The sequence below is a fragment of the Marmota marmota genome, unplaced genomic scaffold (genome assembly GCF_001458135.2).
Source record: "Marmota marmota marmota unplaced genomic scaffold, marMar, whole genome shotgun sequence".
NCBI lineage: Eukaryota > Metazoa > Chordata > Mammalia > Rodentia > Sciuridae > Marmota > Marmota marmota.
Window position 1 is genome coordinate 42,120,725 of NW_026000082.1, and position 26,377 is coordinate 42,147,101.

The 26,377-nt window shown below is 59.4% G+C and overlaps 1 protein-coding gene across 2 annotated transcripts; it reads right to left on the reverse strand.

The window, feature by feature from the left end:
• Window positions 1-628: 628 nt before the first annotated feature.
• Window positions 629-26,304, reverse strand: Padi3 (peptidyl arginine deiminase 3). 2 transcript variants are annotated; one of them, XM_015485639.2, is made up of 16 exons: window positions 26,156-26,304; window positions 16,362-16,542; window positions 14,474-14,546; window positions 11,548-11,609; window positions 10,763-10,880; window positions 9,743-9,868; window positions 9,325-9,503; window positions 9,036-9,139; window positions 8,741-8,852; window positions 8,112-8,219; window positions 7,275-7,426; window positions 5,977-6,121; window positions 5,787-5,889; window positions 3,256-3,335; window positions 2,077-2,202; window positions 629-973 (listed from the first exon to the last, which is right to left on the reverse strand). In XM_015485639.2, the coding sequence occupies exons 1-16, from the start codon at window positions 26,245-26,247 to the stop codon at window positions 740-742; spliced, it is 1,995 nt and encodes a 664-aa protein (XP_015341125.1). In that variant the 5' UTR covers window positions 26,248-26,304; the 3' UTR covers window positions 629-739. The 2 variants fall into 2 exon arrangements, with proteins under 2 accessions (XP_015341125.1, XP_048672196.1); XM_048816239.1 differs by lacking the exons at window positions 16,362-16,542; window positions 26,156-26,304 and adding an exon at window positions 11,913-12,170 and having other exon boundaries at window positions 14,474-14,531.
• Between the last annotated feature and the right edge of the window lie 73 nt (window positions 26,305-26,377).

Genomic DNA, 26,377 nt, shown 5'->3' on the forward strand with positions numbered 1-26,377 from the left:
CCAGCCCTGTGAGCTCTGAAAGACACTTTCCATCCTCGTACCCAGGTCTTCCCATCTCCACCAATTCCCCAGGGCACTTTTATCTCCAGAAATTCAGGTTCTGTGTGTCGGATGATGGGGGCGTGCGTATAAGTCTCATGTGACTCTACAGGCACCTGCCACATGAAGGCTCAGGTGGGGTGGGACAGAGTTCGCCACCTGGCCGGGAGCTTAGAGGGGGATGATGGTCCCACTTTGTCCTAAATGAACCCTCAGGTCCCTCTCTACGGGGGTGGCTTTGGGCAGGATGTCTCCTGTCCTGTGTGGAGGGGTCTGACTCTAAGATTGTGTCCCTGGGGGAGGAGGAAACCAGGCCAAAGCAGAATCCCAGGGCCTTCCTGGCTTAGGACACACAGGCCCAGATGGCTGGTGACATGTGTGGAAACTTCTAGACCCCAAAGCGAATCTCCCACTAAACAGAGGAACTGGAGGTGAGGGGACTTTTGCGGGGAGTCCCCATGGGTCATATTGATCACATGAGAGCCACAGAAATGAGGTCCTTCTTCGTGGGAGGCCAAGAAGATTCATGCCTGAGAACCAAACAGGCTGCAGGCGAGGGGTGGACGCTTCTAGGGAAAGGTTTCTGAGAGGGACGGGTCACCCCCCCCCCCCCCGCATTCGATCTGGAACCTGGGGGTCTCTTGATGCTCGTTGTTCGGGGGCCACCACTGCGGGGGGAGGGGAGGCTGGGGGGACGGGCTCAGGGCACCATGTGCCACCACTTGAAGGAGAAGGGCTGCCGGCGCACGTTGGTGCCGCAGTGGACCTCGCCGTGCAGCATGTGGTAGGGCGTGAAGTCGTCGATGAAGGTGCAGTGCAGCCCCAGCGGCTCCAGCAGGGCGCGCACCTGCTCCTCCAGGCAGCAGCGGCCATTGATGAGGGGCCCGAAGGGCTTGGGGATGCCCAGGTGCTTCCCCAGCACCAGCATGTTCACCTGGGGGGGGGGGACAGCGCTGAATCAACAGCCACCCTAACCCAGGTCGGAGCTGACCCCGGGAGAGTCTCCGCCTATGCGGGACCTAGTTAGGTGGCCATATCCAGATCTGCCCAGGGGAGGGCAGCAAAGCCAGCACCCGGGAAGGAGAGGGAGGGCAAGAGGAGAAAGGCCCAGGACCTCCTGCGGCCCACTGCGCTGTCCTGCCCTCAGGTTACGCAGTGTCCCTCTGGCCGAGGCCGCTGGGGAGAGCCTCCGTTTTGCCAACACAAGGACCGGAACGTTGCCCAAGCTTCCAGGGGCACCTCGCAGGGCCACGGGAAGGAAGAGGCAGGAAGGGCAGAGCCAGAGAGGCAGGAAGGAGGTGAGGCAAAGGTGGTGGGGAAAGGCCCCCGCGGCTTTCAGGACGGTGAGTTCAGCTCCTCGGGGAAGCGGAGAGGGAGGGAGAGCAGGTGACCCAAGGGCACGCCAGCGTCACCTGGGGGCGGATAGAGCTGCAGCAGCCTCCCCGGACCCCCCCTCAGGCTGCTGAATCCGGACTGAGTGGGGCCCAGGTGTGTGTTTCAGATGCAAGACTTGGAGGGCCGGGTGGGGGGCAACCTCTTAGGGCTCAATGAGGCCCCTACCGGGAAGCCTTCTTGGACCCCCACTCCTACCCCTTAAACTGGGGGCACCTTGCCCTCCCCTCCCAACTGAAATAGAAATATGAAGTAGATCACTGGGACTTGTTTTCAGAGGTGCGGAGAGTGCCCCTCTCCACGGATCAGAGTGGAAGCTCCTGAGAGCGGGGCCATCTGGAACCACGTCAGGATAGACGTGGGTGTTGCACAACCACGAGCCGGAGGACAGGGACAGAACAGCCCCAAGAGCCCAGGTGCAAATATCCCTTCACTCCACCAACATCACGTGTCACCCCCCCCCCTCGAGCCAGGGCTTGGCCAGTTACAGGGACCATGACAGACAGCCACCATAAGCCATGGCGTCAGACCAATCTCCAGCCACCACAATCCCAAACATGACTGCCATTAAATGTGTCCCCGCTTGGGGGACGGAGGCTTGGAGCCTCATTGTAGGAAGGCCCAGGTCCCAGGTGGTGGGCTCACCAAATCTGGGAAGAAGGCGGTGGCCTTTCTCCTCTCAGACTTGAAAAGCTGCGGAATGTCGATGATGTCGCGGTCGGCCAGCCCCAGCTCCCGCTTCAGCACTTCGCGGTTCCAGTCGATGCAGCTCTGGGGGTGGGAGGGGCCGAGTTGGGGACACCTTACCATGTGTGTTGGGGGCATACGCAGTTGAGCAGGGGCATGAGGACCGAGTGCCCACGGATCAACCGTCCACACAAACCTCACCTCTGTGCCCCTTGGTGGAGATATACCTGCTCTGTGCCCCTCTGGGCTAAACTGAGAGTGTTCCGGAATGTTCCATCTTTGACCCTCTTCTCTGAAATCCTCCCTCCTTAGGGCTCTCATTCAGTCTCTACATTAAAACACTGACAGGTCCCAAGTTTCTACTGCCCCTCTCTGTATAGGGTTGTCTGTGTCCTGAGCTCAGACTCTCGAGGACAACCGCCCCCTTGGCATCTCTGCTCAGATGGGTCCCAAGATGGACTTTTTTTTTTTTTTTTAAATTATCTACACATGACATTACAATGATCTTGGAAAGATGGACTCTTGATCTCTACCCCCAAGCCAGCTCCTCTGCAGACTCTCCAACTCCCCCTGGCTGCCCAGACCACAAGTCTGCTGTCTTTCTCTCCTTCCTTCCCACCTCCGTGTCCAATCCAACAGCAAGTCCTGGGGACACTACCCATAGAACCTGCCCCTGACCTGGCCACTTCCCACAGCCTCCACTGCTTCTGTCTGGTCTAAAGGCCAGTCCTCTGCCTGGGTGACCAAGCGGCTTGCCCACTGGTCTCTCGCCTCCTCTCCTCCTGCCCACGTGGTGGTCTCGGTGATGTTCCTCGCGGACTTCCAACCCTCCCTGTGTTTGAGGTCACACCTCTGCTGGATGCTCACAGCCAATGGCCGCCTGTCTTCCTCAGGTGCACGACACTCACACCTTCTTCCAGGAGGAAGGTGGGCACTGGAGCCCCTGTGTCTGGGCCATTCCAGCCTGGGCTGTCCTGAACTGTGAGTCTCCGCCCGCTGCTACCCAAGCCCCGCCCTTGCTGTTTCTTTCCCCGCCCACTTTCCACCCTGCCCCTTGTCCCAAGCCCCGCCCACTCTCCACCCGCCCTCTCCTTCTCGAGCCCCGCCCACTTCCCACTCACAGCCACGCCTCTGTACCTGCACAAACTTATTAAAGCTGATGAGGTTTTCGTTGGAAAGGACCTGGTTGATGGAGATGGTCCTGACCCGCCCGTTGCCTGTGGAGGGGAGAGACAGACCGTAGAGGGCCGCTGGCTCTGGGAGGCACACGGGCAAAGGCCATGTTCACGGCTCTCTGACTCCTGCACACGCAAGGCCTTCTGCAAGTCCAGGACCGACCGCAGAAGTCGGGGTCCCGCCGCCTCTGTTCCGTGAGCCCTAGGCTTACTGAGTCACTGGAAGTAGGAAGGCGGTGAGTTGGAAATTTGCAACCCCCCAGGGCGCTGAGTAGCGGCTGCTCTTCCTTTGGCTGAGGGGACCTGGGGTCCGTCGCTGTCCGCCCCCACCCCAGGGCCGACCTCTATCGGCTCTCTGAGCAGTCAATCAGCGAGTTCTGGGAGTGGACACCATCAGGCCCTGGCCTGCCCTTCAGGAGGTGGCTCCCCAGAAGCCCAGCTTTCCTGCCGCCTGATGGGGTCCCATGGAGATGGCCGGACAGCTGCAGGGAGGATAGGCCGACCGCTCGCAGTCCTCACTGGTCACCTGCACTTGGCCTGAGCTGCCCTGAGTCCAGAGCCCAGCATCTCAGGAGTCTCACCCTATGAGCTACTCGTTATCATCTCCACTTTACAGATGAGGGGATGAGGCTGGGGAGGCCAGATGACTCACCCAAGGTCATACAGCTGGGACTTGGGGGCTCAGTGGTCACAGGGCCTTAGGCTGGAGAGGGGGAGGAGAGGGCTCCCTCCAGCACACATACACCTGCGGTTCCCGTCCCTCCAGCCCAGTTGGAGGCAGCTGGTTCCATTGCTGCCCCAGCTCAGCTGCCCCCTCCAGCCAGTGCCTCCCCTCTCTGCGCCTCCTCTTCCTGGGTCTGAAGGGGGCTGGCTGGAATCCTCCCAGCTCTCTGGGGATCAGCGTGGTGATGTCCACAAGCACCAAGCATGGGGTCTGGCACACCTGGGTGCCTAATACTGGTGCCACCTCTACCTCTGTGAAGCCATGACCACACCTGTGGGTCGGCCCTGAGTACGGTGGCCGCATGGCCTGGGGTCTCCTTCCCAGCCAGGCAGTGGGGTAACTCCTCTCGACCTGATTCTGGGCCAGCTCACCGTGAACTTGGTCCCCCAGGGAAGATGAAGGGGGCACTCCCCTCCCCGCCCCGCCTGGCCCGGCAGCTCTGGACTGGAGGATTTTTAAGGTTTACTTTGGGTTCATAGGAATTGAGCCTTTGGGAGCGATGGACTGGGAATTATGGGCTTCTACTTTATGGCCGGTTCCAGTGTCATGCTGGGCACAGGGTGACGTCAGCACAGACGCCGGGGCACTTGGGAAGGGAGGATACTTGGGAACTCCGCAGTCTCTGCTCTGGGGTAGCTTTGTTCTCGGGGTCATGTGCCTACGCAGGTGGCCCTGGACCAGGAGAATCCATGATCCCAATGACAAAGGGGCTTTTGTCCTGAGACCCCTGGGATCCCAGGCTTCAGGAAGGTCCCCCTGGGGATAAGGTGGTCACAGTGGGGACGGGAGGGGGTGGAGTTGGCAGACACCCCTGCATGCTGGCCCAGACGGTGGCCCTGCCCCTCCAAACTCCTCCTGTGAGACACGAAAACGTGGGTTTCTCGTTCAAAAAGCAGGAGAAATGAGCCGTTCATGGTACTGACCCACAACCGCTGCTCCTCCCCTCTCTCAGCCTGCCACAGGGTTTTTAATTTGTTATTTGATGTGGCACTCCTTTGAGCTTGGGACATACATGGGACAGGGTGGACCCTCGAAGCACCCAGAGGCGGAGCCCTGACTTGGTGCATGTGCCCAGCGCACAAGTGGCCTGGCAGCTCCTGAATGAGACCCGCAAATTGTGCAGCTTGGAGGGCTCCCACCCCTACCCCCAGGCCCGCCACCCCTCCCGGCCAACGCAGGGGCTGCATCCAGAGCGTGGGAGCCCCTCACGGGCCATGCGCTGCTGCGGGCTCACCCTGGCCAAGCCCCCAGCACATGTCCCTGCAGGCAGATCCCAGGCCCAAGCTCTTGCTGGGGGAGGAGGACCACAGTGTCCCTGGGTGGTGACAGAGACAGGGAGACCTGGCAGCTGGGATCCAGAGGACGAGGGAGTGGGCAGCAGAGAGCCCACCCCGGGAGGCAGGGAGGTTGGGAGGCAGAGGCTACAAGCCTTCAGCACATGCCTGATTTACCCCTCGGACTTCACTTACAAAACACAAGTTATTAGGATCCAAGAAGGTGACACAGAACACTGAACTCCAAGTTCCAGAACCTTCTAAGCAGAGAGCTTGGTGCAACTGTACTGGTCACAGGCTGGCTATGTCCCCAATTTCTCCATGCCCACCCATATGGACGGTCCCCCCACCTCCTGCCTCAGCTCCGCCCCAACACAGGCAGCAGTGGCTGGAGCCAGGGGTCCCGAATTTGGGGGGACAGCACTGCTTTAAAACCAGCCATCCCTCTCTGAAGCCACCGTGTCCCTTCTTTAGTGACGCAGCTCCGTTACCCACCAATGACACCCTCGAACAGGAGGGCCCTGCCGTGGCCCCTCTTCTTCTTTTCCTGGAAGAGCCTGAAGCAGGCGCCGGGGCTGGCCAGCAGCATGCGGAAGCCCTGTGTGCGGAGCGTGGATGGCTGAGCCCCGGCCCGGCCCGGCTCAGCCCCTGCAGCCCAGCCCCTGCCCCAGATGCCGAGTCTCACCTTCCCATCCGGGGCAGGGACAAAGCTCAGGAACTCGTCCACGTGGCCCACGGCCAGCCAGTCCACAAACAGCTCCACGGGCGGCTGCACCCTCTGGGCGTGGAGAAAGTCCCGCACCACCTGGGTGACCCGGCGGCCCCTCGACCTGGCCACAGGGTTAAGAAGTCACGTAACTAAGAAAGACTCCACGAGGAAATGGAAGCCCAGACCCCAGACCCCGAGAGTTCTGCAGAACCTGACTTTACAAAAGGCATTTCTTTTGTAAGCAGGAAAGACCATAATGTGTGCATTTCATACCCCACCAGGTGCGTTCCCGATGAGGCAGACTAGGGACAAGTCAGTCACACCAGGGCAGTGACCCACCAGGCCCTGCCACCTGGGCAAATCCTCAGAACCACCCTCAGACCCTGTTCTCATAGATAGACTGCAAGTCACCAGTTTCACACCCACATTCCATCCCTCCATGGTCAGGCAGTTCTTGCTTGAGTTTAACTTAGATCTCTCTTGCTGCACCTTCACCTTCCTGGATGTCAGTGGGGAGAGAGGTGGATAAGAGCATCCCCAGGGCCTTACAGTATTTTAGGTTTGTGGATTTAAATCCTGTTTTCTTTTCCTCTTTCTGGGGGATCGTGTATTTGAGGACAGCTGATCCCCTCTAAAGCTCGACTCTGGATTATCTACTAATTGATCCTGAGTCTGTTCTAACAGCTTTGCTGAATTGGTTGGCTCAGTGTCTTGATCTGTTCCACAGCAAATAACCACTGTGGTGTCATTCCTTGTCCACCAGCTCTTCTGTGCCACGCATTCAATAACTCACAGTCTGTGAGTCTATCTGTGTCACCAGAAGGTCACTTTGCATGTCTCATACAGCCCTTGCCCTACGCTCAGGAAAAGACCCTCTGTTAGTCATTTACACTATAGTATGAATGAGCTCTGGCTCAAATGCATTGTCTCCTGGGACAGTGGGGAAGAGAAGCCTGTCTTCTGTCACTGTTAACTGGTGGACGCTGTGGTCAGCATCATCTGTTTATTCCAGAATCAGAAAGTCCAGGCCTAGTCACCCACCCTCCCTGGGCTCACCTGCAGAATTAAGGGTCAAACTGAGCCATCTCCGAGGTCCTGGCTCTGGCTCTCAGGTGCCGACAGCGTCGGGAACAGCCCTCCGCCCCCCCACCCCATGTAGGACTACAGTGACGTCACTCCCTGTTGGTGCCGAGGCGCGGAGCGGTCCCTGGCCCCGGCCCTGGTCACCATGACCGCCCCAGCCTCCACCGGATGCCAGTCCCTGCCCCTCTCACCCGGGCAGGTTGCCCCCGATGAGGATCCTCCCCAGGGGGTACTCCTTCCCGTTGGCCACCACCGGGGGGCTGACCTCCAGGTTCCCGAAGGAGTCCAGGCCGCTCACAGACCTGTCCCGTGGTTCCCGAGTCACGTAGCCAAAATCCTGACCCTGGCGGGAGACGGGGGTCAGGTGGGCGGGGAGGCCAGGGAGGACTGGACGGACTCGGGGCTCTGAGCTCCCAGGGGACAGGTGGGCAGAGCCACTATGGCTGGGGGAGACCGAGTGACCATTGCGGGGGAGACCGAGTGACCACGGGGGGGCAGACCGAGTGACCATGGGTCAGACCCAGCAGCCAGTTCATGCAGGCCTAGGGCTGAAGCCGAGAACACAGGCCCTAGGCCATGCCAGCCCCTGGTCACAGGGCCACTGAGGTGGCTCTGTGCTCCCCTCAGACACACCTGAGGCAGCTGCCCGGACCCTCGAGGCCCTCCTGCCACGGCCAGCCTGGGGGCCAGGGTCTGGCTACCTTGGGTGCCCGCGCCTGAGGATCAGCAGGCTGATGCCGGCCCTCGGTGTCTCCCCAGGGCATCTCTCAGAAGGAACTTACGTACCATCAGGGGCCAGCAGAGGTCTGACCCCTGTGTGTCCAGGAGGTGGAGGGTCCCCCATTTGGATATACTTATACCAAAAACTTCCTCCTTGCTTCTCTGAAATCCCAACGTGACCTGGCATCTCCTGAATTGCACCTGGCAACCTGCCCTCATCCTTACAGAACAAACTTCCAGTATGTTCCCGGTGCCACGCACCCCAGGGTGGCCCCTCGGCTCCCAGGCCAGCTGTGGTGACGACTCACCAGGATTCTCTTGTAAGGAAATTCCTGTAGCTCCCCGTTCCGGGGGGAGTCAAAGACCACGGGGAAGGTCTTGTGTGGCGCCTGGACATAGCCCAGCTCCATCTCATCCTGCCAAAGAGGGGACATGCCCAGCTGTGGACAGCCAGCAGCTCCCCACTTCCCCGTGGGCACTCTGGGGTCAGGATGCCTGCTGATTGGAGGAGGGGCTGGAAACTCAGAGAGGGCATGTGCTTGCCTGTGGTCACACAGCAGGGCAGAGGGATGAGAACATGGACATGACCTTGAGGGTGTCCCAGTATGGGGTCAGGCCAGGGTGGACCCAGAGATGGACTAACAGGCCACTGGGCACAAGTCATCTCCTTTGGCCTTGGGACAGCGTCAAGGGCCCTGACAGGTGCAGATGCCTCCTCCTCAGACCTCGAGGGCCACGTCAGTCCTGACCTCTCTGGTTCTGAAGGCCAAGGTGGCCCAGGGTCCATGAACTGCACGCCCAGGCCTGTTGTCCCTGGGTGGCAGACCAGGAAGGTGGGGGACAGAGATGGCTCGTTATTTGCCCGAGGGCCCCAGCGGGGCAGGCTGGCCTCTCCCTGCAGGTGGAGCCCTGGCCAGGCCCGCCCGGGGCGCGCTACCTGGATCCAGCGGTCATTGCGGTTCTCGGTCTGCGGGCACACGGTCAGCTGGCAGCCGGCCTTCCTGGCCAGCTCGGCCACCGCTTCCACGAAACCCGTGTTGTTCCTCACGCTGTGGACGAGCCNAGGTTGTCCCTGCCTGGTCCTCTGGTTGCTGTGGTCCAAGTGGACCTGGCAGAGCAGGCGTCCCTGAGTGAAGGTAGGTACGGGGTGGGGTCTGGATCAGGGGCTGGAGGGGAAAACCTTGCACTAGGCCGGGAGGCTGGGAGCCTGGGGACCTGCCGCCCACACTCACCGGCACACGTACACCTCCAGGGGCGGCAGGGTGCTGGGCGTCATGATCCAGGGCGCCACGCGGAACACCACCGTGTCCGTGAAGATGGGGGCCTCCGAGAAGTCCTGCGGGGACCGGGGCGGGGGACAGCACAGGTCTGCCGTCTGGCAGCCGGGAGGGGGGATCTCGTTCTGTCCCCGGGTCCCTAACAAAGCCCGGCTTCTCCTGGCTGGAGAGGAGCCAGCAGCACAGTAGAGAAACCTGGGTCCCCGGGGCCCAGGTGTCACCCTGAGCCTCTGCCAAGCCCCACCTCATTGGAGTCGTCCAGCAGGGTGACGTGGAAGGACAGCAGCCCCGGGAAGCCGGCGTCAGGGAAGCTGAGGCCCTCCACGAAGAAGCGCTCTTTGTCCCCGTGGAGCCGGGGCACCTCGTAGGACACCTTGTCCTGGCCCAGCACGCACCTGTAGGCCCCGCAGGAGTCCTCGGGGCCTGGGAGGGAGGCGGGGCGGCTGTGACCGCAGGGGCCTGGGCAGCGGGAGGCCGGGAGGGCCGCGCCTCACCCCGACTGCACACGGGACAGCCCCTGCCCGCCTCTCCCTGGCGAAGGGTGGGGGGTTGCAGGTGTGACCCCCGGACCTGCAAGGTCCCCGCTGTTGGCACTCTTCCCGGGACCCGAGCCTGCCCAGCTGCCAGGGCGGCCGCCCGGGGGGCGGGGCCCAGGGACTCACCGCAGACGTGGAAGACCCGGGCTCGCCTGGCGTCCGAGCTAGAGGTGTGCAGGATGAGCCTGTGGTCCTCAAAGAGCGCTGCGGGGCCCTGGGTGCGCAGGACCATGAGGGACATGTCTTCCAGGTCTGGGGGGCCACACAGAGGGCACTGACTCAGAGAGGTGCTGGGATCCCCTGCACCTCCTGTCCTGGCCACCTCGTCCCCAGGACAGTGAGCGCCAGGACTCAGGTGTCCCAGCTGTGAAAACACTGGAAGCCACCACAAGAGCACCATGGAGCTGTGTGACAGTGTGACATGTGGGCCCCCGTTTCCTCATCTGCCCAGAAACGCGACATGCAGAGCCGCCATCCCCATGCCTGGCCCGGAGAGGGCAGAGGCCACCCGGCAGCCACACAGGTGGGCTGTGATGCTGGGCTGGCCCCTCCCCGCTGGCTCCTCGTTCCCATCTCCAATGGCCCCTAGGAGCATCTCATGTGGGAGCACTGGCCACCCCCACCCCAGGTTGTCCCTGCCTGGTCCTCTGGTTGCTGTGGTCCAAGTGGACCTGGCAGAGCAGGCGTCCCTGAGTGAAGGTAGGTACGGGGTGGGGTCTGGATCAGGGGCTGGAGGGGAAAACCTTGCACTAGGCACAGGGAGGCTGGGAGCCTCCTGGCCTCTGGGCCTCATCTCTGGGTTGGGATGGTGACACCCTTCCTCCTGTGACCAGACAAGATACGTGAGAAGGGCAGGGCATACAGTAGGTACTCAAACACGCTGCATCCTTTGTTCCCCTGGAGGAAGGGGAAAGCAGGGTGGATTATTTCCAGAGGTTCTGCAGCAAGGGAGCGCCACTGGCTCTGGGGACACCAGAGAGACACGGCGCCAGCCTGAGGTGGGTTTTGAGCAATTCCACGGTGTGCCCAGGGTGACCACTCCGGCCCCCAGTTCTGCCACCAGAGCCCCACCTGGGGGTTGCCCGGACCCTGGGGCATCTGAGCCGTGACCTGGACAAGCAGGGGCCCAGGCTGCCCGGCCCCCACCTTGTAGGCAGCCCACGTGCTGGTCATAGTTGTCCTGGACATCGCTGCTGAGGTCGTCCCTGTCACAGTTCACCAGCAAGATGGCTCCATGCCCTTCAGGCCCCCAGACCCACTGCCGCTGTCAGTGAGAAAACAGAGCAGGCCAAGGGCTGGACCGTGCTGCCCTCCAGCCCCGTGAGCTGGGGCCCCTGCCCGTCCCTGCACCCGAATGCTGCCGAGTCCTCCTCGCCCACCAGCCTCCTGGACCCTCCTCTGGACACCGGCTGCATTTAATGCACCACTATGGGGTCCAGAAGTCAGTCACAGTTTCGCGTTCAGCAGGTCCCTGTTCACCCAGACGGGGTCAGCTCCTTGTGGCCAGCGCCACGTCTGCCGGCCGCCTGTCCCTGTGGTCAGGTTCTGCTAGGACAGTCACACGGGTTATGTGCTGACTGCGGCCACTTTTACCCCACCAAGGCAGGAAGACGCCCGGCCCAGGGCCTCAAATGTCCACCATTTGACCTTTACTTTTTGAAACGCTTGCCCACCCTTGACTTTGCCCACAAATCCAGAACTGTCCTCCAACAAACGGAGGCCCAGCCCAAGGCTGGGAGCCTCGTGCCTGGTGATTTCTGGTGAAGATTTCTCTCTTGGTGAATGAAGATCCCGTTCATGCCTGGTCCCCTGGGCCTCAGCATCCGCTGGGAAGCAGGGGGATACCTGTAATGGCCTCTCCCCGTGACCTGGGCTTACAGTGGCTTGACACACTCCACCCCCACCACCTGGGCCCAGGTGGAGAAACCTACCTTGTCCACGAAGTTCCCGTCCTGCCCGCCTTCACGGTTCAGGTCACAGTCCAGAGCGATGTCTGCAGGGAAGGCAGTGGGTAAGTCCCCACGAGGTCCCCAGGAGCCCAGAACAGATCATGACTTCTGTGTTTTCAGCCCAGTGTCAGGGCCCGTCTGGGGCTGGACAGGGGTGTGGCATCTCCCAGCAGGCACAGCCAGAGGTGGAGGCTCTGCAGCCTCCCTCCCTGGGCTGGGTAAGAGCCCACGGGGAAGATGAGGGGCAGGGCCAAAGCCACCCCTCCAGGAAGCCGTCCTGACTGCTCCCTCTCTGTATCCCCCCAGCCCTCACTGTCTCGGGCACAGCCTGCACTGAGCCTGCTCACCAGGGGACACTCCTGGTTTGTGTGAAGCAGTCTGTCTCGCCTCCTTGGATTGGGACAGCGAGCCTGAACTCTGGTCAGTCTGACCAGGATGCGCATCAGCTCTGCCACCTGCCAATTGTGTGGCTTCTTGGAGCCTCCGCTTCAGCTGCGACCCACACTCCCAGACCCACATCCCAACTTGACAGTTCTCCCTAGGAATTTGGGAGATCTTGCAGTGCCAGTGAAGTGTTCAAGGGGCCTGAATCAATCTTTCTGCGCCTGCAAAAAACTTCTTAGGCCAGGCACGGTGGCTCCTGCTTGTAATCCCAGTGGCTCAGGAGGCTGAGGCAGGAGGATCGCAAGTTCAAAGCCAGCCTCAGCAACTTAGAGAGGCCCTAAACAACTCAGCAAGACCCTGTCTCTAAATAAAAGATAAAAAAGGGCCGGGAGTGTGGCTAAGTGATTAAGCACCCCTGCGTTCAATCCCCAGTATCAAGAAAAAATAATAATAAAAAATTAAAAAAAAAGAAAAATAATATTATTTCTTAAGAGAGAAGGGGCGGGGATTTCAATTTTTTTCTTTCTCATTTTTGGTGCCAGAGATTGAACTCAGGGGCACTTGACCACTGAGCCACAAACCCAGCCCTATTTTGTATTTTATTTAGAGACAGGGTCTCACTGAGTTGCTTAGTGCCTCACTAAGTTGCTGAGGCTGGCTTTGAACACAGGATCCTCCTGTCTCAGCCTCCTGAGCCGTTGGGATCACAGGCGTGCACCACCACACCTGGCTCAAATGATTTTTTTACCATATGACAAGATACTCAGGCACCAGGCCACCAGGGAATAAACCTCATAAACATAATCTGGGGCAGAAGGGGCCCAACCCAAAGGAACACGTGAGAGACGATTCCATCCACAGAGTTCAGGTTGCAAATCCAGTCTATGTGATCTGCTGGGAACATTTAGGTGTAAAAACCATAAAGAAACACAAGGAAATGTTATCACAAAACAGTGTTTACCTTTAGGAGAAGGAGGAAGTTGTGATCAGAGAGGGGTTGGGGGGGAACTTTGGGGCACTAATTGTATTTTAATTCTTGACATGAGAATTGCCATTCCAGTGTTTGCTTTGTAATTGTTCATTTAATGTGTGTGCACGTGTGCATGTGTGTGTGTGTGTGTGTGTGTGTATACATATAATAAGCTTTATGAATTTTCTGCATGTTTTCAAATGAGTTGGGGGGCAGGGTCTGGGGCAGATGCCCATCCCCACTCCTAATTAACGGAAGGCATATTTAAGCAACCGGGGGGATGGTGACCTGTCATACTGGCACAAAGAGAAGAGTCTGAGATTGCACCTGCTAGCCAGGAGGCCCACATGCTGTTGTAGGCACCAAATGTGGCTCAGAGTTTTTGGAAAGCAATCTGGCCACATCTATCAAAATTTAAAGACACATCCCCTTGAGCCCAGCAGCTCTGCTTCTGCAAATGCCTCTGACACATAAAACGTGCTCAACTTTCCTGCTAATTGCTGCCATGTGCAATTTTGTAGGCTATGGTGTGAGGTAGGGCTCCAAGTTTATCTCTTCCCCATGCAGACCTCTGAACCCTGGGTCTGTCCCCAGGCTCTCCATTGGTTCATTAGTCTATGTACTTAAACTTGCACAAATTTCATGCTGCCTCAAGTTCTATAGCTTGGAAAATTTTTGATATCTGGTACTGTGAATCCTTCCACCTTGTTCTCAAAATTGTCTTGGTAATTCTTCTTTTTTTAAAAAAAAAAAAAACTTTTTAGCTGTAGATGGGCACAATACCTTTGTTTTATTTATTTAATTTTTAACATGGCGCTAAGGATTGAGCCCAGTGCCTCACCTGTGTTAGGCAAGCGCTCTACCACTGAGCCACAAGCCCAGCGCCTCGTCTTGGTAATTCTTGCTCTTTGTGCTTCTTATGAATTTTAGGATCAGCTTTACACATTTCTATGAAAAGGCCACTTTGAGATTTTGATGGAAACTGCATTGAGTTCAGACCATCTGATTCTGTCCCAGAGTTCTCAGGTCTGTGTTGCTTGTTTCACTTTTTTTTCCTCTTTGTTACAGTTTGGGTAACTTCCACTGACCTATCTTCAGGTTCACCAATTCTTTCTTCAGCTACATCCAGATTACTAACAATCCATCAAAGGCATTTTTCATCTCCATGACTGATTTTTGCATTTCCTTTGAATCATAATTTTCAGTTCCTTGTTGAAATGCCCCCCTGTTCCTAGAACCGTTAACACAGGAACCCAAGTCACTTTGTACTCCCTGCCTGAGAGTTTCAGCATCTGAACCACTTGCACAGAGCTTATGTATCAGTTATCTCTCTGGGAGGATGCTGGCTTGGGGAACAGGAAGCCCTGATTTGGAGGGAGGGAGGTCTACTTTTAAGTGTATATTCTTGTACTGTTTGAATTTTCTGTACTTTTTTAATTTTAAAAAATACAACTAATTTTTTAAAGACATCCCTGGTTCGCTGTCATCCCTAACCACCTCCCTGCCCTTAGCCAAGACCCCTTGGCCTCGCCCGCAGCAGAGCCCCCCACTTACCTACACAGGTGAGGTAGAGCACTGCATAGGCCAGGGGCAGAGACTCCTGGCTGGAATGATAGGCGATCTGAACCTGCGGAGGGAGAGAGGGGCCGGTCAGGCTGTGAGGAGAGCACGGGGGCTCTGAACCTCGGTCCCACCCAGCTCTTCCTTAGCCTGCTCCGAGTTACTCATTGTTCCGGGCCTGGGCTGGCCCGTTTGTGGGACGGAACTCTCTGTGGGAGTCTATGGAGACCCGGGTCCCAGTCCTACCAGCGACCCCCCCATGTGGTCTTGGCAAGCCCCCGCTCCACACTGGGTCTCAGTTTCACCATTTGTAACGAGAGGAGTTTGGACCAGGCAGGTTCAAGAACAGGTAAACCCTGGACGTAGCCTGGACTTGAGCCCAGCCCCTCTGGCCTCTGCGACCTTGGCCAAGGCCCTTCCCCTCTCAGAGCTGCCTCTGTTTTCTCATCTGTAAGGCGGGGACCATGTAGGTCCACCCCGGAGGATCGTAGTACATCCTGAGGAAGTGCCCAAGAAACACCAGCTGTTGTCCTCGGTAGGCAGGTGGCCTCATGGGAGGGTCAAGTGCAGGGCTCTGGACAGCCTGGGCTCGGGTCCTGGATCCGTCAGGGGTGAACACCTTGGGGCGGGGGTTACTGGCCTCACTTTTCCTAACAGCGGGATCGTAATCCCCGCCCCACAGCATGGACGGTGGGGACGCTCAGGGGCTCCTCGTGCTGCCGGCTGGAGCGGCCCGGTCCCTGCTGAGGCCAGGACCCCAAGGCTGGTGAGGAGGTGGCTGGAGGCGGAGGCACCCAAGTCCTCTCCCGCCTGCTTGTCCTCGGACCTCCCCCAGACGTGGGCTCCGCTCTCGGGCTCTGTGTTCTCAACTCAGCGGAGGGAGGAGGTCTTGCCGAGGCCCCCGACCCGCTCAGTCCTGAGAGCTCCTGAATCCTGCCGTGACTGATCCCCGTTGCCAGGTGGGGTCAGGAGGGGGGCGGGGGACCCTGGCCTTGCTCTGTCCTAGCAGCCATCGGGGCCAAGGAGCTCAGGGTGGGGGGGCAGCCCCAGAGCCCCCGTCCTGCTGGGCACCCTCCACAGGCTGCCCGTTCCGCCCGTGCTGCTCGGGGCACCTGCCCTGCCCCTCGCTGACTCTGCTGCTCACTAGCAGGTGGGACTTCAGGGGACCCACACCCCTTGGCCTCAGTGTCTCTGTCTGCAACATGGGTTCAGTGAGCCCTGGCCCACGCGCCCCACGGGTGGGAGCAGAGAGGGGACTGAGTCCACCTGCCACCTGCCACCTGCGCTGATCTAGTCCTCCTGCCCGTTAGCTGAGAGGCCCTGAAGAGTTGCTCTGAGTCCCTGTGAAAGGGGGACCCGCCCCTCGTGTCACCCGCTGGTGTGTGGCTGGATGGCGTCCGCCGCCCCGAGCCTGACGTGGTCAGTCTCCACAGCGCTGCTCTGGCCATGGAGGGGCCCACGTCTCCACCCCCCCCAGTCCTGGGCCCCTTTAGCCCTCTGAGGGGTGCCAAGCTCAAAGGTCACCCATTTCTTCCATGTTTTAAATGCCCCCCGCCCCGTCCTGAAAATGGGTCAGGAAGAGAGTGTCTTTGGGGAAACTGAGGCACCTGAGGGAACTGTCACCTAGGCAGGGCGTCTCCTTGGGCAGGAGTGTCCCTCCCTCCCAGCTTGCCCTTCTTCATTCGGAGCAGCCGAGATCCCCGAGCCAACCCGTGGGCCACAGTGGGGACTGTCACACTGTGGTTCTCGAGTTGCAGAGCTGGGACTCGAACCCCAGCCTTTGGCCCCAGGGCCAGGCACTCGCCCACACTGGGGAGAGGGGATGTGGGCCTGTGGGTGCGTGGCCGCCTCTGCCCCCTCCCCAGGCCAGGGCCCCACTCACATGACTGTCATTGAGGTCGTTGCTGGGGGAGTTCATGACCACGACGATCTCCAGGCCCTCATCGAAGTGCCACCGCCTGGTGTCCGCGCGCTCCCGGCTCCTCTCGAAGCTGGGACAGATGTAGACGTCCACCCCGGGGGTCCCGTACACCTCGAACATCTCTGTGCCCTCGGGGACCGACCTGGGAGAGCAGGAGCCGAGGACATGCCAAGGGCAGCCCTTGTTCAGGTGCCCGCCCGCCACCTCCAGGACCACCCTGGGCCGTGGGACCCTACAAGCAGCTCCCAGGCGTGGAGCCCCCCGCCCACAAGACCCCGCCAGCACTCCTCTCCCCTCGAGGGTGTCTCTGCCGCCAACAGAACTGCAAACTCCTCCCCAGTCAGGACCCAACTGCCTGCTCCAGGCCCACCTCTGCCCAGCGGGCTCCGTGGGGCTCTGCGTCTCTAGCTTAGGAAAGCATTCTCACCCCAGGTCCCCGACATGGCTCCTTAGCAGGCGATTAAGTGTCCTTGGGATTAGTTTTTGCTGAGTGTGTGCTGTGTGTGTGGGGGTGTGTGTGTGAGAGGGAACTTACATGCAAAGTGAGCAGAATCATGCCCATCTGATGAGGGAGAGACTAAGATTCAGAGAGGTCTAGCAACAAGCTGAAGTCACACAGCATCACATGGCAAAGCCAAGCATGCACTTGCCTCTTTCTGACACTGTGCCCAGGCTGTCTCACAGCACTGCCATGTCCCCTGGGAAACTTGGCCAGATTGGATCAAACAACCAGGTGTTAATTATAGGTTTAAAATCTCCATAATGCCATTGGTCCCTGGAACGGTGTCTCCCCATTCCTGCTAATCCGGGAACCCTGCCTGAAAACCAGCCTGTCCATCCCTTGATTATGGGGTTCCTGCTGTGCACCCCGGTACTGCGGGCTGAAGCAGGTGCATGTACCACTCTCCCAATGGCCTCAGAGCCTTAGACCCCATGAGGGAGCTGAGGATTGGCATCGCTCAGGGCAGATGGCTGCAGGCCTGCGTCTTGGCTCAGCGGTCACCACGTAGGGAGAGGCCCCTGTGGCTGAGGGGCTAGAAGGCCTCCTGGGTTTCAGTGGCCGACCCTGGAGGGGCCCTGACTGCACACTGGCCCTGTGGAGCGTCTTTGTGAGCTGTACCATGTAGGTCTCTCAGGAGCTCTAGGAGCCGAGTGCTGCCGCTGCCTCCCATTTTACCGATGGGGAAACTGAGGGTAAGAAATCCGCCCAAGGTCATGAGGCCTGGAAGGGCAGGCTGGGATCCAAACCCAGGCCACCTGGCTCCTGCAGCCACATCCTGCCCCACCAGGCTGGCTCCCAGGGACAGCAATAATCACTACACTCGGGGCCTGGCCGGCACACTTGCTGTGGACGCCCAGCTAAGCCTCCCCCTACATCCGCTCCTGATCCTCGCCACAGCCTCTGAAGGGGCTGTTCCTCCATCACCCCTGGGGAAACTGAGTCTCAGGATGGGCCAATGCGTCCTGGCGTTCACACAGCTGCCCCACCCAGGCGACAGCCTCAGAGGAAGGAGCCCTTGCAGCCTCCTCCACCAGGGTGGCTCTGACTTCTCACAGTGACTTTCTATAAAGAGAAGTAAACCAGACCCAGCCGTGCTCCATCGGGCAGGGCGGGACGCAGGCCCCGCCCCAGGACGCAGGCCCCGCCCCCAGGGCAGGGGTGACGCCCCGCTTCTCCTTCCATGCGCAGGATTCAGCAAATGCAAACACAGACTGAAGTTTCAGATAAGCAGCAAATAATTGTCTTAGTGTAAGTGTGGCCTATGCAGGTTTGGGGACATGTTTCTACTAAAAGTTGTTCATTGTTTATCTGGAGTTCCAACTTCTGTCACTTCTGGGGCTGGTGGTGCCGTCTGGCTGCTCTGCCCTGTCAGGGGATGCGGAGGAGCCGAGTGGAGAGTTTGGAGACGCAGAGAGATGGGGATAAAAGGCATGGAGTGAGGCACAGGGGACAGCGTTTGCCCTGGGTTCCTTCCCCAGAGCTGCAAAAAAACAAAACAAAAAACTACCATTGGAGACGGAGAGTCAGAGACAGACCCAGGAAAATGTCAGCATCCCAGGGACTCGGCTTTCTTATGGAACTCCTGACCCCAAGCTGTCCCTGGGGCCGGGGGCCCTTCAGCCCAGCTCCCCAACACCTTCCTGGGCCGTCCCCTGGGAGGCGAAGGATCCCCAGCTCCCCAGTGAAGCTGGAGGCATCCCTGCCTGGGAGGGGCCCCAGGACAGTGGCCCAAGAGGGAGGGCTTCACGCAGGAGGCCAACAGGCTGCCTCCGAGGCTGGGGAAAGGAAGGGCCCAAAAGAGAGGAGGAGGCGGGTCCCTACCAGGCTGGCTCCCAGGGGACCCCCAGGTGACTCCCACTTGGCCAGGCTCAAGTGTGACAAGAAAGGCTCAGAACAGCCCTCCCGGGCGGGGAAGTCACAATGAGAGTAAGCAGGGCGCAGGAAACAGGTGGACGGAAGGAGGGGCGAGGCTGGGCGGCTGGGAAAGGCTGGTAGAGGGGCCTGCTCGGAGGGACCCAGGTCTCCGTCCTGCAGCCTCAGGTCAGGGGCAGACAGATTCAGGCTTCGACGGGTTGGTCTCTGCTTCATCCCTATGTAACGGGGAGTCAGCGATGGTTCTTGGTCAGGCGAGGAGGCAGCCTGGGTTTGGACCTCAGCCCTGGGGGACTCAGGCGGACAGCCTCGCTCAGTGCCTGTGTCTCTGGTGGGCTTGGGGCGCTGGGGAGATGGAAGGAGCCCCCGTGTGCAGAAAGCACCTCGGATGAGTGAAGGTCATGCCCTCATTTCACTGCCAGGGAATCTGAAGCCCAGAAGTGACCAGAAGGCACCTTCCAGAGGCCCAGCCCTGAGCTCACGCCCCGTCCTGGACACTGTGCATTGGAACTGTCACCATGGCTGCCAGGAGGGGACCCCACGTCAGGTACAGGAGGAGCTGGATTTCCCATTTCCTGGAGGACAAGGGAAGCCTGCACAGCCTCCCCTGGACACAGCTGTCCCTCAGGCCAGGCCACCCTGAGCTGCCACGTGTGGCCGAGTCCTGCCATAGACGGTGCTCCTGGCCCAGCCGAGGCCACACAGGCGAGGCCAGTCCAAAGCCCGCCCAGCCCCTGAGGATGGTGAAGGCAGCAGGCGACACGCAGCACGGCTCCGCTGGGACCCAGGTGCTGTGTCATGGACTCAGAACCAGCACTACAACGTGCCAGGCCCCAGCAAGCCGGCAGAGCCGGCCCCCCTAAAGGTGGCCGGCCTCTGACCCACCTTAGGGAAAAGCAGATTGGTGGCAGCAGGGGCAGGACTGCAGGTGGCCTGGAGCCAAGCCATCACTGGACACCATTCCGATGCCTGCCGAGGGAGCACGGGGCTCAGGGTGCGCTGCCCCAGATAGGCTGGACCTTGGTCCCCCAGGGCAAATACAGGTGGCTCAGCACAAGGTCACCCTTCTGGGAACCGACCACCAGCTCTTCCACACTCACCCATCTCTCCCTTTCCCTGTGACAACCACAAGGTGACAGTGGGTGCAGGGAACTCCCACAGCTGCATGGCGTGTGCACTATCATCCCCACTTTGCAGATGAGGAAACTGAGGCTCAGAGATGGCAGGTGATTTGCTCAAAGCCACACAGTGGATAAGTGACAGAGCCATAGACTCAGCCAGCTCTATGGTCACTACAAACCCGAACCCGTCCTCTCCCTTCATGGGCTCAGGGCCTCAGCTTCTAGAACAAAACCAAACACTTCAGGAGCTGGGAGACTGAGGGGAAAGTCCCTGTGGTTGAACAGAGAAAGATGGACAAGATGTCAAATAAGATCCCCCGCCCCCAGGATGGCAGATTCCAGTGGGCTCTGCATCTCTCCCCAGTCAGCAAGGGTCCCAGTCCCCTCCCCAGGCCAGCCTCACAACAGAACCAGGTCCAGGAAACCTCTGTCCTCCTGATCCCATGCCCTGCACCCCGCCCTGCTCTGCCCTGGGAAATGGTGGCCCCACCAGGACTTCTCCCAAGGCCCGAGCAGTTGAGAAGGTGGAAGACGCGCCTGCTCAGGGCCCAGCTCCAGATCAGCGCTCTTGCCTCAAACGTCCAGCGTGGACAGAGCCTGCCAAGTCCAGGATGGGGCTCAGAGGCCCCCGAGAGCAGAGCGCATAACCCCCTGCTCAATGCCAACCCTTCAGGTGCCCCTGGAAACGGAGGCCCAGGGAGCCGCAGGAAGTCATGCAAGATGACGCAGCCGAGCTGACAGAACTGGGACCCAAACTCAGGGCTTCTGGTCTGAGACAATCAAGGGCCACCGTGGAGGGACAGAGGCGGGGACAGTGCGGTACACCGCGGGGCGCAGGGGGCGTGGCGGCAGGGTACGCTCTGCTCAGCAGGCCCGTCGCGAGACCCCGAGGAAGCTCGAGAAGCAGAATTTTTGCACCAGATGAGACTGTCACCAGAGAAAAGCCTAAATAAACCCTCGGCTTCGCCTGTTCTTGTCGACTGAGTCGCTAATACTGGAAGCCACACAGCCGGGCAACAATGTCACACCTCTGACGCGTGGGTTACGACGCTAACCGTTGCCGAGGTTACTCCTCGGGGACCTGAAGGCTATTTTTACCAAACATCGGAGTCTTCACTGGGGTCCGCAGCTGTGTGATGGCACCTCGAGGGGAGCTCTGTCTTCATGTGGCATCGGTCCCTTTGCTGCCTTCACTTTCGGGTCACATTCCCCTGGGCTCTGCATGCAGCTGTGTCCCCGCCCCCTGGGGCTGGTGTCTGTCCGTGAGCTACTCCAGCAGCCACAGCAGCCTGAGTCCCCGAACCCTCAGGCCTGTCCTGGGACCTGGATGGAGCCAGAGGCCAGGATGTGGGCACAGGATGGTGGTGCCAGCCTCAAGGGTACAGGCGGACAATGACCTTGGCCGTCGGATGCAAGAAGAATCCCTTCTGGAACCGTGTCCCTGACCAGGGACCAGACCCTAGCCCGCCTCAGCAAGTCAGTAAGAGCTCCCTCTCCCTTTGCTCAGGGCCAGCCTGGCCCAGGATCAGTGCTGTCCCCTCCTGAAGCCCACATAAAGTCCCGCGGTACCTTCCTGCTCACTAGATGTTGTTCCTCCTGTCACCAAGTCCAAGGTCCTTACTCCCCTCTCAGTTCCATTAGACACGTTTTAGGTGACAGGAGCTGAGTGTCCTTCCCAGTGAGGGTGGTGGTTCTCAACCCTGGCCGCACAGTTATCCCTAATGAGTGCTGAAAAGAGCCATTGATGCTGGGCCCCTGGCGGTGAGGGAGCCAGGCTTTCCGATGTACAGGGGAACCCAGGGCCTCGCGTGGAAGCAGGTGCCCCGCCATAGGCCCCACCACAGGCCCAGCAACGTTTTTTTTTTTTTTCCTGGTAGCTCAGGGCACTTTACCCTGAGCTACAACCACAATCCTTTACCATCACGATCCTCATTTTTGAGACAGGATCCCTCTAAGTTGCCCAGGCTGCCCTTGATCTTGCAGTCCCCCTGACTCAGGCTCTTGAGACTGGGATCACAGGTGTGCGCCCCTGCATCCGGCCCAGCAGTATATTTTTAAGGTCCCCGGGTGATTCGAAGGCACAGCCAGGGTGGAGCAACTCTGCTGGAGAAGAGGAGGCTGACAGCTCATCCCTGGGCATGGTCCCCCAGGAGACACCTGCTAATGGAGGAGGGATCCCCCCGGGGGAAAGGCGGCAGCCTACTTCCTGCTCAGGACCCACGAGATGTGGCTCAATGGGGGACTCCCTGCCTTCTGGCTTTTCTAAGTGCTGCTTCTCGGGGTCTTTCCAAGGTGAGCGAGTTGTATACCCCCCAGGTCAAGGTTGCCCCTTCTTGTCAGCGTCTGGGCTGGCATCCTGAAGGAGTTCAGGGACATCTGGTGGCCCCTGGACTGCTGTGTGTGCCGGGCCCTCTGCAGCCATGCAGGTTGGACCTGACAGCTTGGGGTCTCTGAGAACACCCGGGGCTCCAGGGCCCTCGGAGCCAAGTACAGAGGGTCCCCAAGCCCCCCAGGAGAGTCTCTGCACCTCTGTGACTCAGTTTCCCTGTCACTAATATTCTGAGCCATTTGGTTGACCTGGGTGACGTGGCTTTTAGTTTCACCTCTGCCCCTAACACTCTGCAGTCCCTTCCTGCTCTGGCCTCAGTTTCTCCATCCAGAAAACGAAGGGTGCCTGGGACCCCAGAGGCTCCTGAGACCAGCCTGAGGACCAACTGCTCTCCAAAAAAGATCCCAAAGGTGACCAGCTCCAAGGGCCCTTCAGCCCGCGAGCAGCCACAACCTGACAGACTCCGAGAAGCACTTCCTGTGCTCCAGGAGTGCCCTGTGGGAATGCGTCCAGCCCACCTACCACCTCGTGGCTCTGGGCCCTGGGGCGACTCCACCAGAGTCTCCTGGGATTTCGATGTTGCCTGGTGAGACCCCTCCCCCTCCAGGACTCGAGTCTGAGGATCCCGTCTCAACCCGAAGCTCCAGCCTTGAGAAAGTGCCCAGGAGAAGAGCGGCCAGCTGGCTCCGGCCCTTGAGAGCTGGGCGGAAGCCCCGGCTGTGCCTCGCAGGGTAGGGCGGTTGGGCCACTGTCCCTCTGAGCTGCCTCCCTGCATCTGTGAAAGGGAGACTGAATGTCTCCTTCTAGATGCCCTGAGGGGTGAGCGAGCCGGCCAGTCAGGGCGCAGGCTGCGTTTTACCCTCGCCCCTTCCAGGTCCCAGGACTCACTCACTGCTCAGGAGCCAGGCCTGAGCCACCTGCAACTCCTGGGGAGGCGGAGGACAGGGTGCATGGGGGACAGCGAGGCCCAGTGCCCGTCCGTCAAGGCTCGTCTTCCAGGAAGCCCTCCCTGACTGCCCATTCCCCCATGCGGCTCGGTGCTGTTCCCAGCCACCTGGTGCCGCACCCAGGCTCAGGACAGAGCCCTGAAACTATGACGACGTGGTGATGGTGCGACAGTCACCTCAGTCTAGTGTCCCCCAGAGGTTGGGCACTAACCACTCCCCACTCAGCCTTCCTGCCTGCCCTATGTAGTAAAGGCCAAACCGCTGGGTCCCCTCCTGGCCCTGCCACTCACTGTGTTGAGAGCCACAGCCGAAGGGGCCCCAGCAAACTTCCAGCTGCCGGCTGATGATTGGCTCACAGCGGCCCCAGCAACATCTAGCTGATTGGCTCCTCTGCGGTGATGCTCATTGGGCTGTTTCCCTGCCCTTTCAGACCACGGAGCTGCTCATTGGGGGACTTTTTTGGCTCCGCCCACGTGACCCAGCCAATCGGCCTCAAGAGCAGGAGGATTGTGGGAGGTGGAAAGAGGCTTGTGTGGGAGAGAGAGGCTTGTGGAAAGCCGGTGGTGGCAGTTGAGGCTCTGAGGGTTTTTCCTGAGAGGCTGTTTTGTTTGGCGTGTGTGGTTCTAAAAATAAAGTTAGTTTCTTTTGACAAGTGGCTCCTGATTGTGCCCAGCCAGACTGCGGCATTTGGTGGCCCGGGTTCAATCCTCAGCACCACATACAAACAAAGATGTTGTGTCCGCCTAAAACTAAAATAAATAAATAAATAAATATTTAAAAAAATAATAATAATAATGCCTCCGTCTCCACGCTGATAATGGAACGCAGAGGCTCTGCGGGGACAAAGGACCTTTCCAAGACCAGACAGCTGGGGTGTCACAGACCAGGGCTGAGTCACCACACCTCACGCCCTTTCCCCCCAAGAGTGCCCAGGCTGAGCCCCCAGGCCTGTCAAACCCTCGGAGCTACCCCGGGGGCTCCCCTTCCAAGACAGGAGTCCTCTCTGTGGCCCCTGCAGGAAGCCGGTCAGCCTGCTAGACCCCCAGGGCCGGCGGAAGCGGGTGGCTGAGCCTGCGGGGTCCCCAGGCCCTGGCATGCACCAGCCCCGGAGGAAACACTGATGGACGTGTGAGCGAGCCAACCAGAAGCTCCACCGGCCCCGAGTGGGCGGGGCACTGCAGTTTAAGGATCCAGGTTTGAAGATCTGGAGTCTCTGCCCACCCCCACCCGGTGGCTGTCCCCCACACACCGCTTTCTGTGACTCCTCAGCAGGGCCCATCTCGCTCAGGTTGCCCCAAGACCAGTGGCCTCTCCCTCCTCCAGGTTTCCTGGCACAGGTCAAATTGAAGACACCTCTGCCCAACGGGCACCCGGCAGCTGGGGCAGTGAGTCACCCCCGTGGGCACGCAGCCCTGGGGCAGACAGTGGCGCCGGGCAGCAGGGATCTGCCCCCCTCACCCTCCTCCTGGCCCCAGGAGCCACTGATTCCTCTTCCCACCCTCACGCCCCCGCCCCTCAACCAGGATTTAGCTCCTGGCGGCCAGCTGGCCCCCACCATGACCGGCTTCTCACCCTCGCCATCCAACACTTTGGGACCATCTTGGCTTCCAACTAAATTCACTTGGATCTTTAAATTCTTAAGTCTGGGACGCTGGTTCTCAAAGAGTGGGTGATTTTAACCAGGCATGGTGGTCACACCTGTAATCCCAGCTACTCAGGGGGCTGAGGCAGGAGGATCACAAATTTGAGGCCAGCTTGGACAACTTCGTGAGACCCTGTCTCAAAAAAATAAAAATAAAAATAAAAATAAAAATGGCTAGGGATGTGGCTCAGTGGTAAAGCACCCCGGGTTCAGTCCCCAGTACGGAAAAAAAGAAAAGAAACAGCAGGTCATTTCACGCCCTAGGACCATTTGGTAATATCTGGAGACATTTTGGTTTGGGGTGTCTCTGGCCTCCAGAGGGAGGCCAAGGATACTGCTCAATATCATACAAGGCACAGGACCCCCCCATGAGGACGAGGTGGACAGAAACCTGGCCCAAAGGGAGGCTGGGAGGCAGAAACGGTCACAGGGATCCACACCCTGCCCACCACAGGCATGCTGACTGCCTGTCCCCAGCTCAGCCTCAGAAACGAGACTCCTCAAAAGCCTAAGAAGCTGGCTCCTGGGCGCTCCCTAGAGCCCAGCTCCTAAACCCCTACCCGGACCCTCCTTTCCTTCCTGGGAGAGAGAAACCACAAGTCATGAGGTGCTAGACTGGCATGCAGCTGGGGCCTAATGCATGGGCGTTGAATGGCTGGAGGAAACCAGAACTGAAATCCCTCAAGGGTCAGGACAGCTGAGCTAGCCTGTGACAGGCTCCAAACCCTGGCTTTGCCACTTGTTACTGTGTGGCTTGAGCAAATGTTTCACCTTCTCTGGGCCTTTGCTTGTCAGCCAAGATGATGCTCACAATGAGCCTAGACCACAGGCTCGTCGTCAGGGTGGAATTGCTGAGTTTAGCTCAAGAGTTAAACTCCAAGGGCCTGGCGAGCTCCAGAACACTGCCTGGAGCCTACAGGTGCCGCGGAGGTAGACACAGTCTTTAAAACACGGTTCCATGCTGCGTTCTCAGCCTCAAAAGCTAGGGGATTATTGGGCAAGGACACGCCTCTTCCTATTCATATGCCTGAGACAGACCCCCAGCCCCATCTACAGGATCTTTGGATGGGGAAAGTGCCCGGAAGCCTCCGAGTCCCCAGCAGCCTCCAAGTCCCCAGACCCAGCTCAGCCACTGCCAGTCTCTTCTACTGAGCTTCAGCCTCCTGCAGTTGGAGTCCCAGCAAGCTTCCCTGATTGGCTGCTGTTCCAAGGCCAAGTCTGAGGAGTGGACAGCCAGGCCAGGCCAGGCGGAAGCCCAGAGGAAGTTCTTCCCAGCCCCTGGAGAGGAAGACCCATGGGGTCAGAGCCAAGGACGCACAAACCCCTGGCCGTCGGGTCTTACCCATAAATGTCAATGACGGTCTCCACACCGGCCACGCACACGGCACTGGTGGGATGCTCCAGGGACACGCGCACAATCCTCTGCAGTGACATGCTGGCCTTGGACTGGGCTTAGGCCACCAAACCCAGCACTACCCCAGAGGCCCTTTGGGATGTGGTTTAAATGTCCCCGGTCCCGCCCTTCCAGCCCAGGATGCATGCTCATTGGTTCTGGTCCTGGAAG

What these genes read in the sequence shown, in the direction of transcription:
- Padi3 (XM_015485639.2), bottom strand. Translation starts at nt 26,247, where the DNA reads ATGTCACTGCAGAGGATTGTGCGCGTGTCCCTGGAGCATCCCACCAGT. An exon ending in GCTCTACCTCACCTGTGTAG is followed by an intron (nt 11,610 to 14,473) that starts GTAAGTGGGGGG and finishes CCTTCCCTGCAG; the next exon opens with ACATCGCTCTGGACTGTGAC. An exon ending in CCGGGTCTTCCACGTCTGCG is followed by an intron (nt 9,504 to 9,742) that starts GTGAGTCCCTGG and finishes CCTCCCTCCCAG; the next exon opens with GCCCCGAGGACTCCTGCGGG.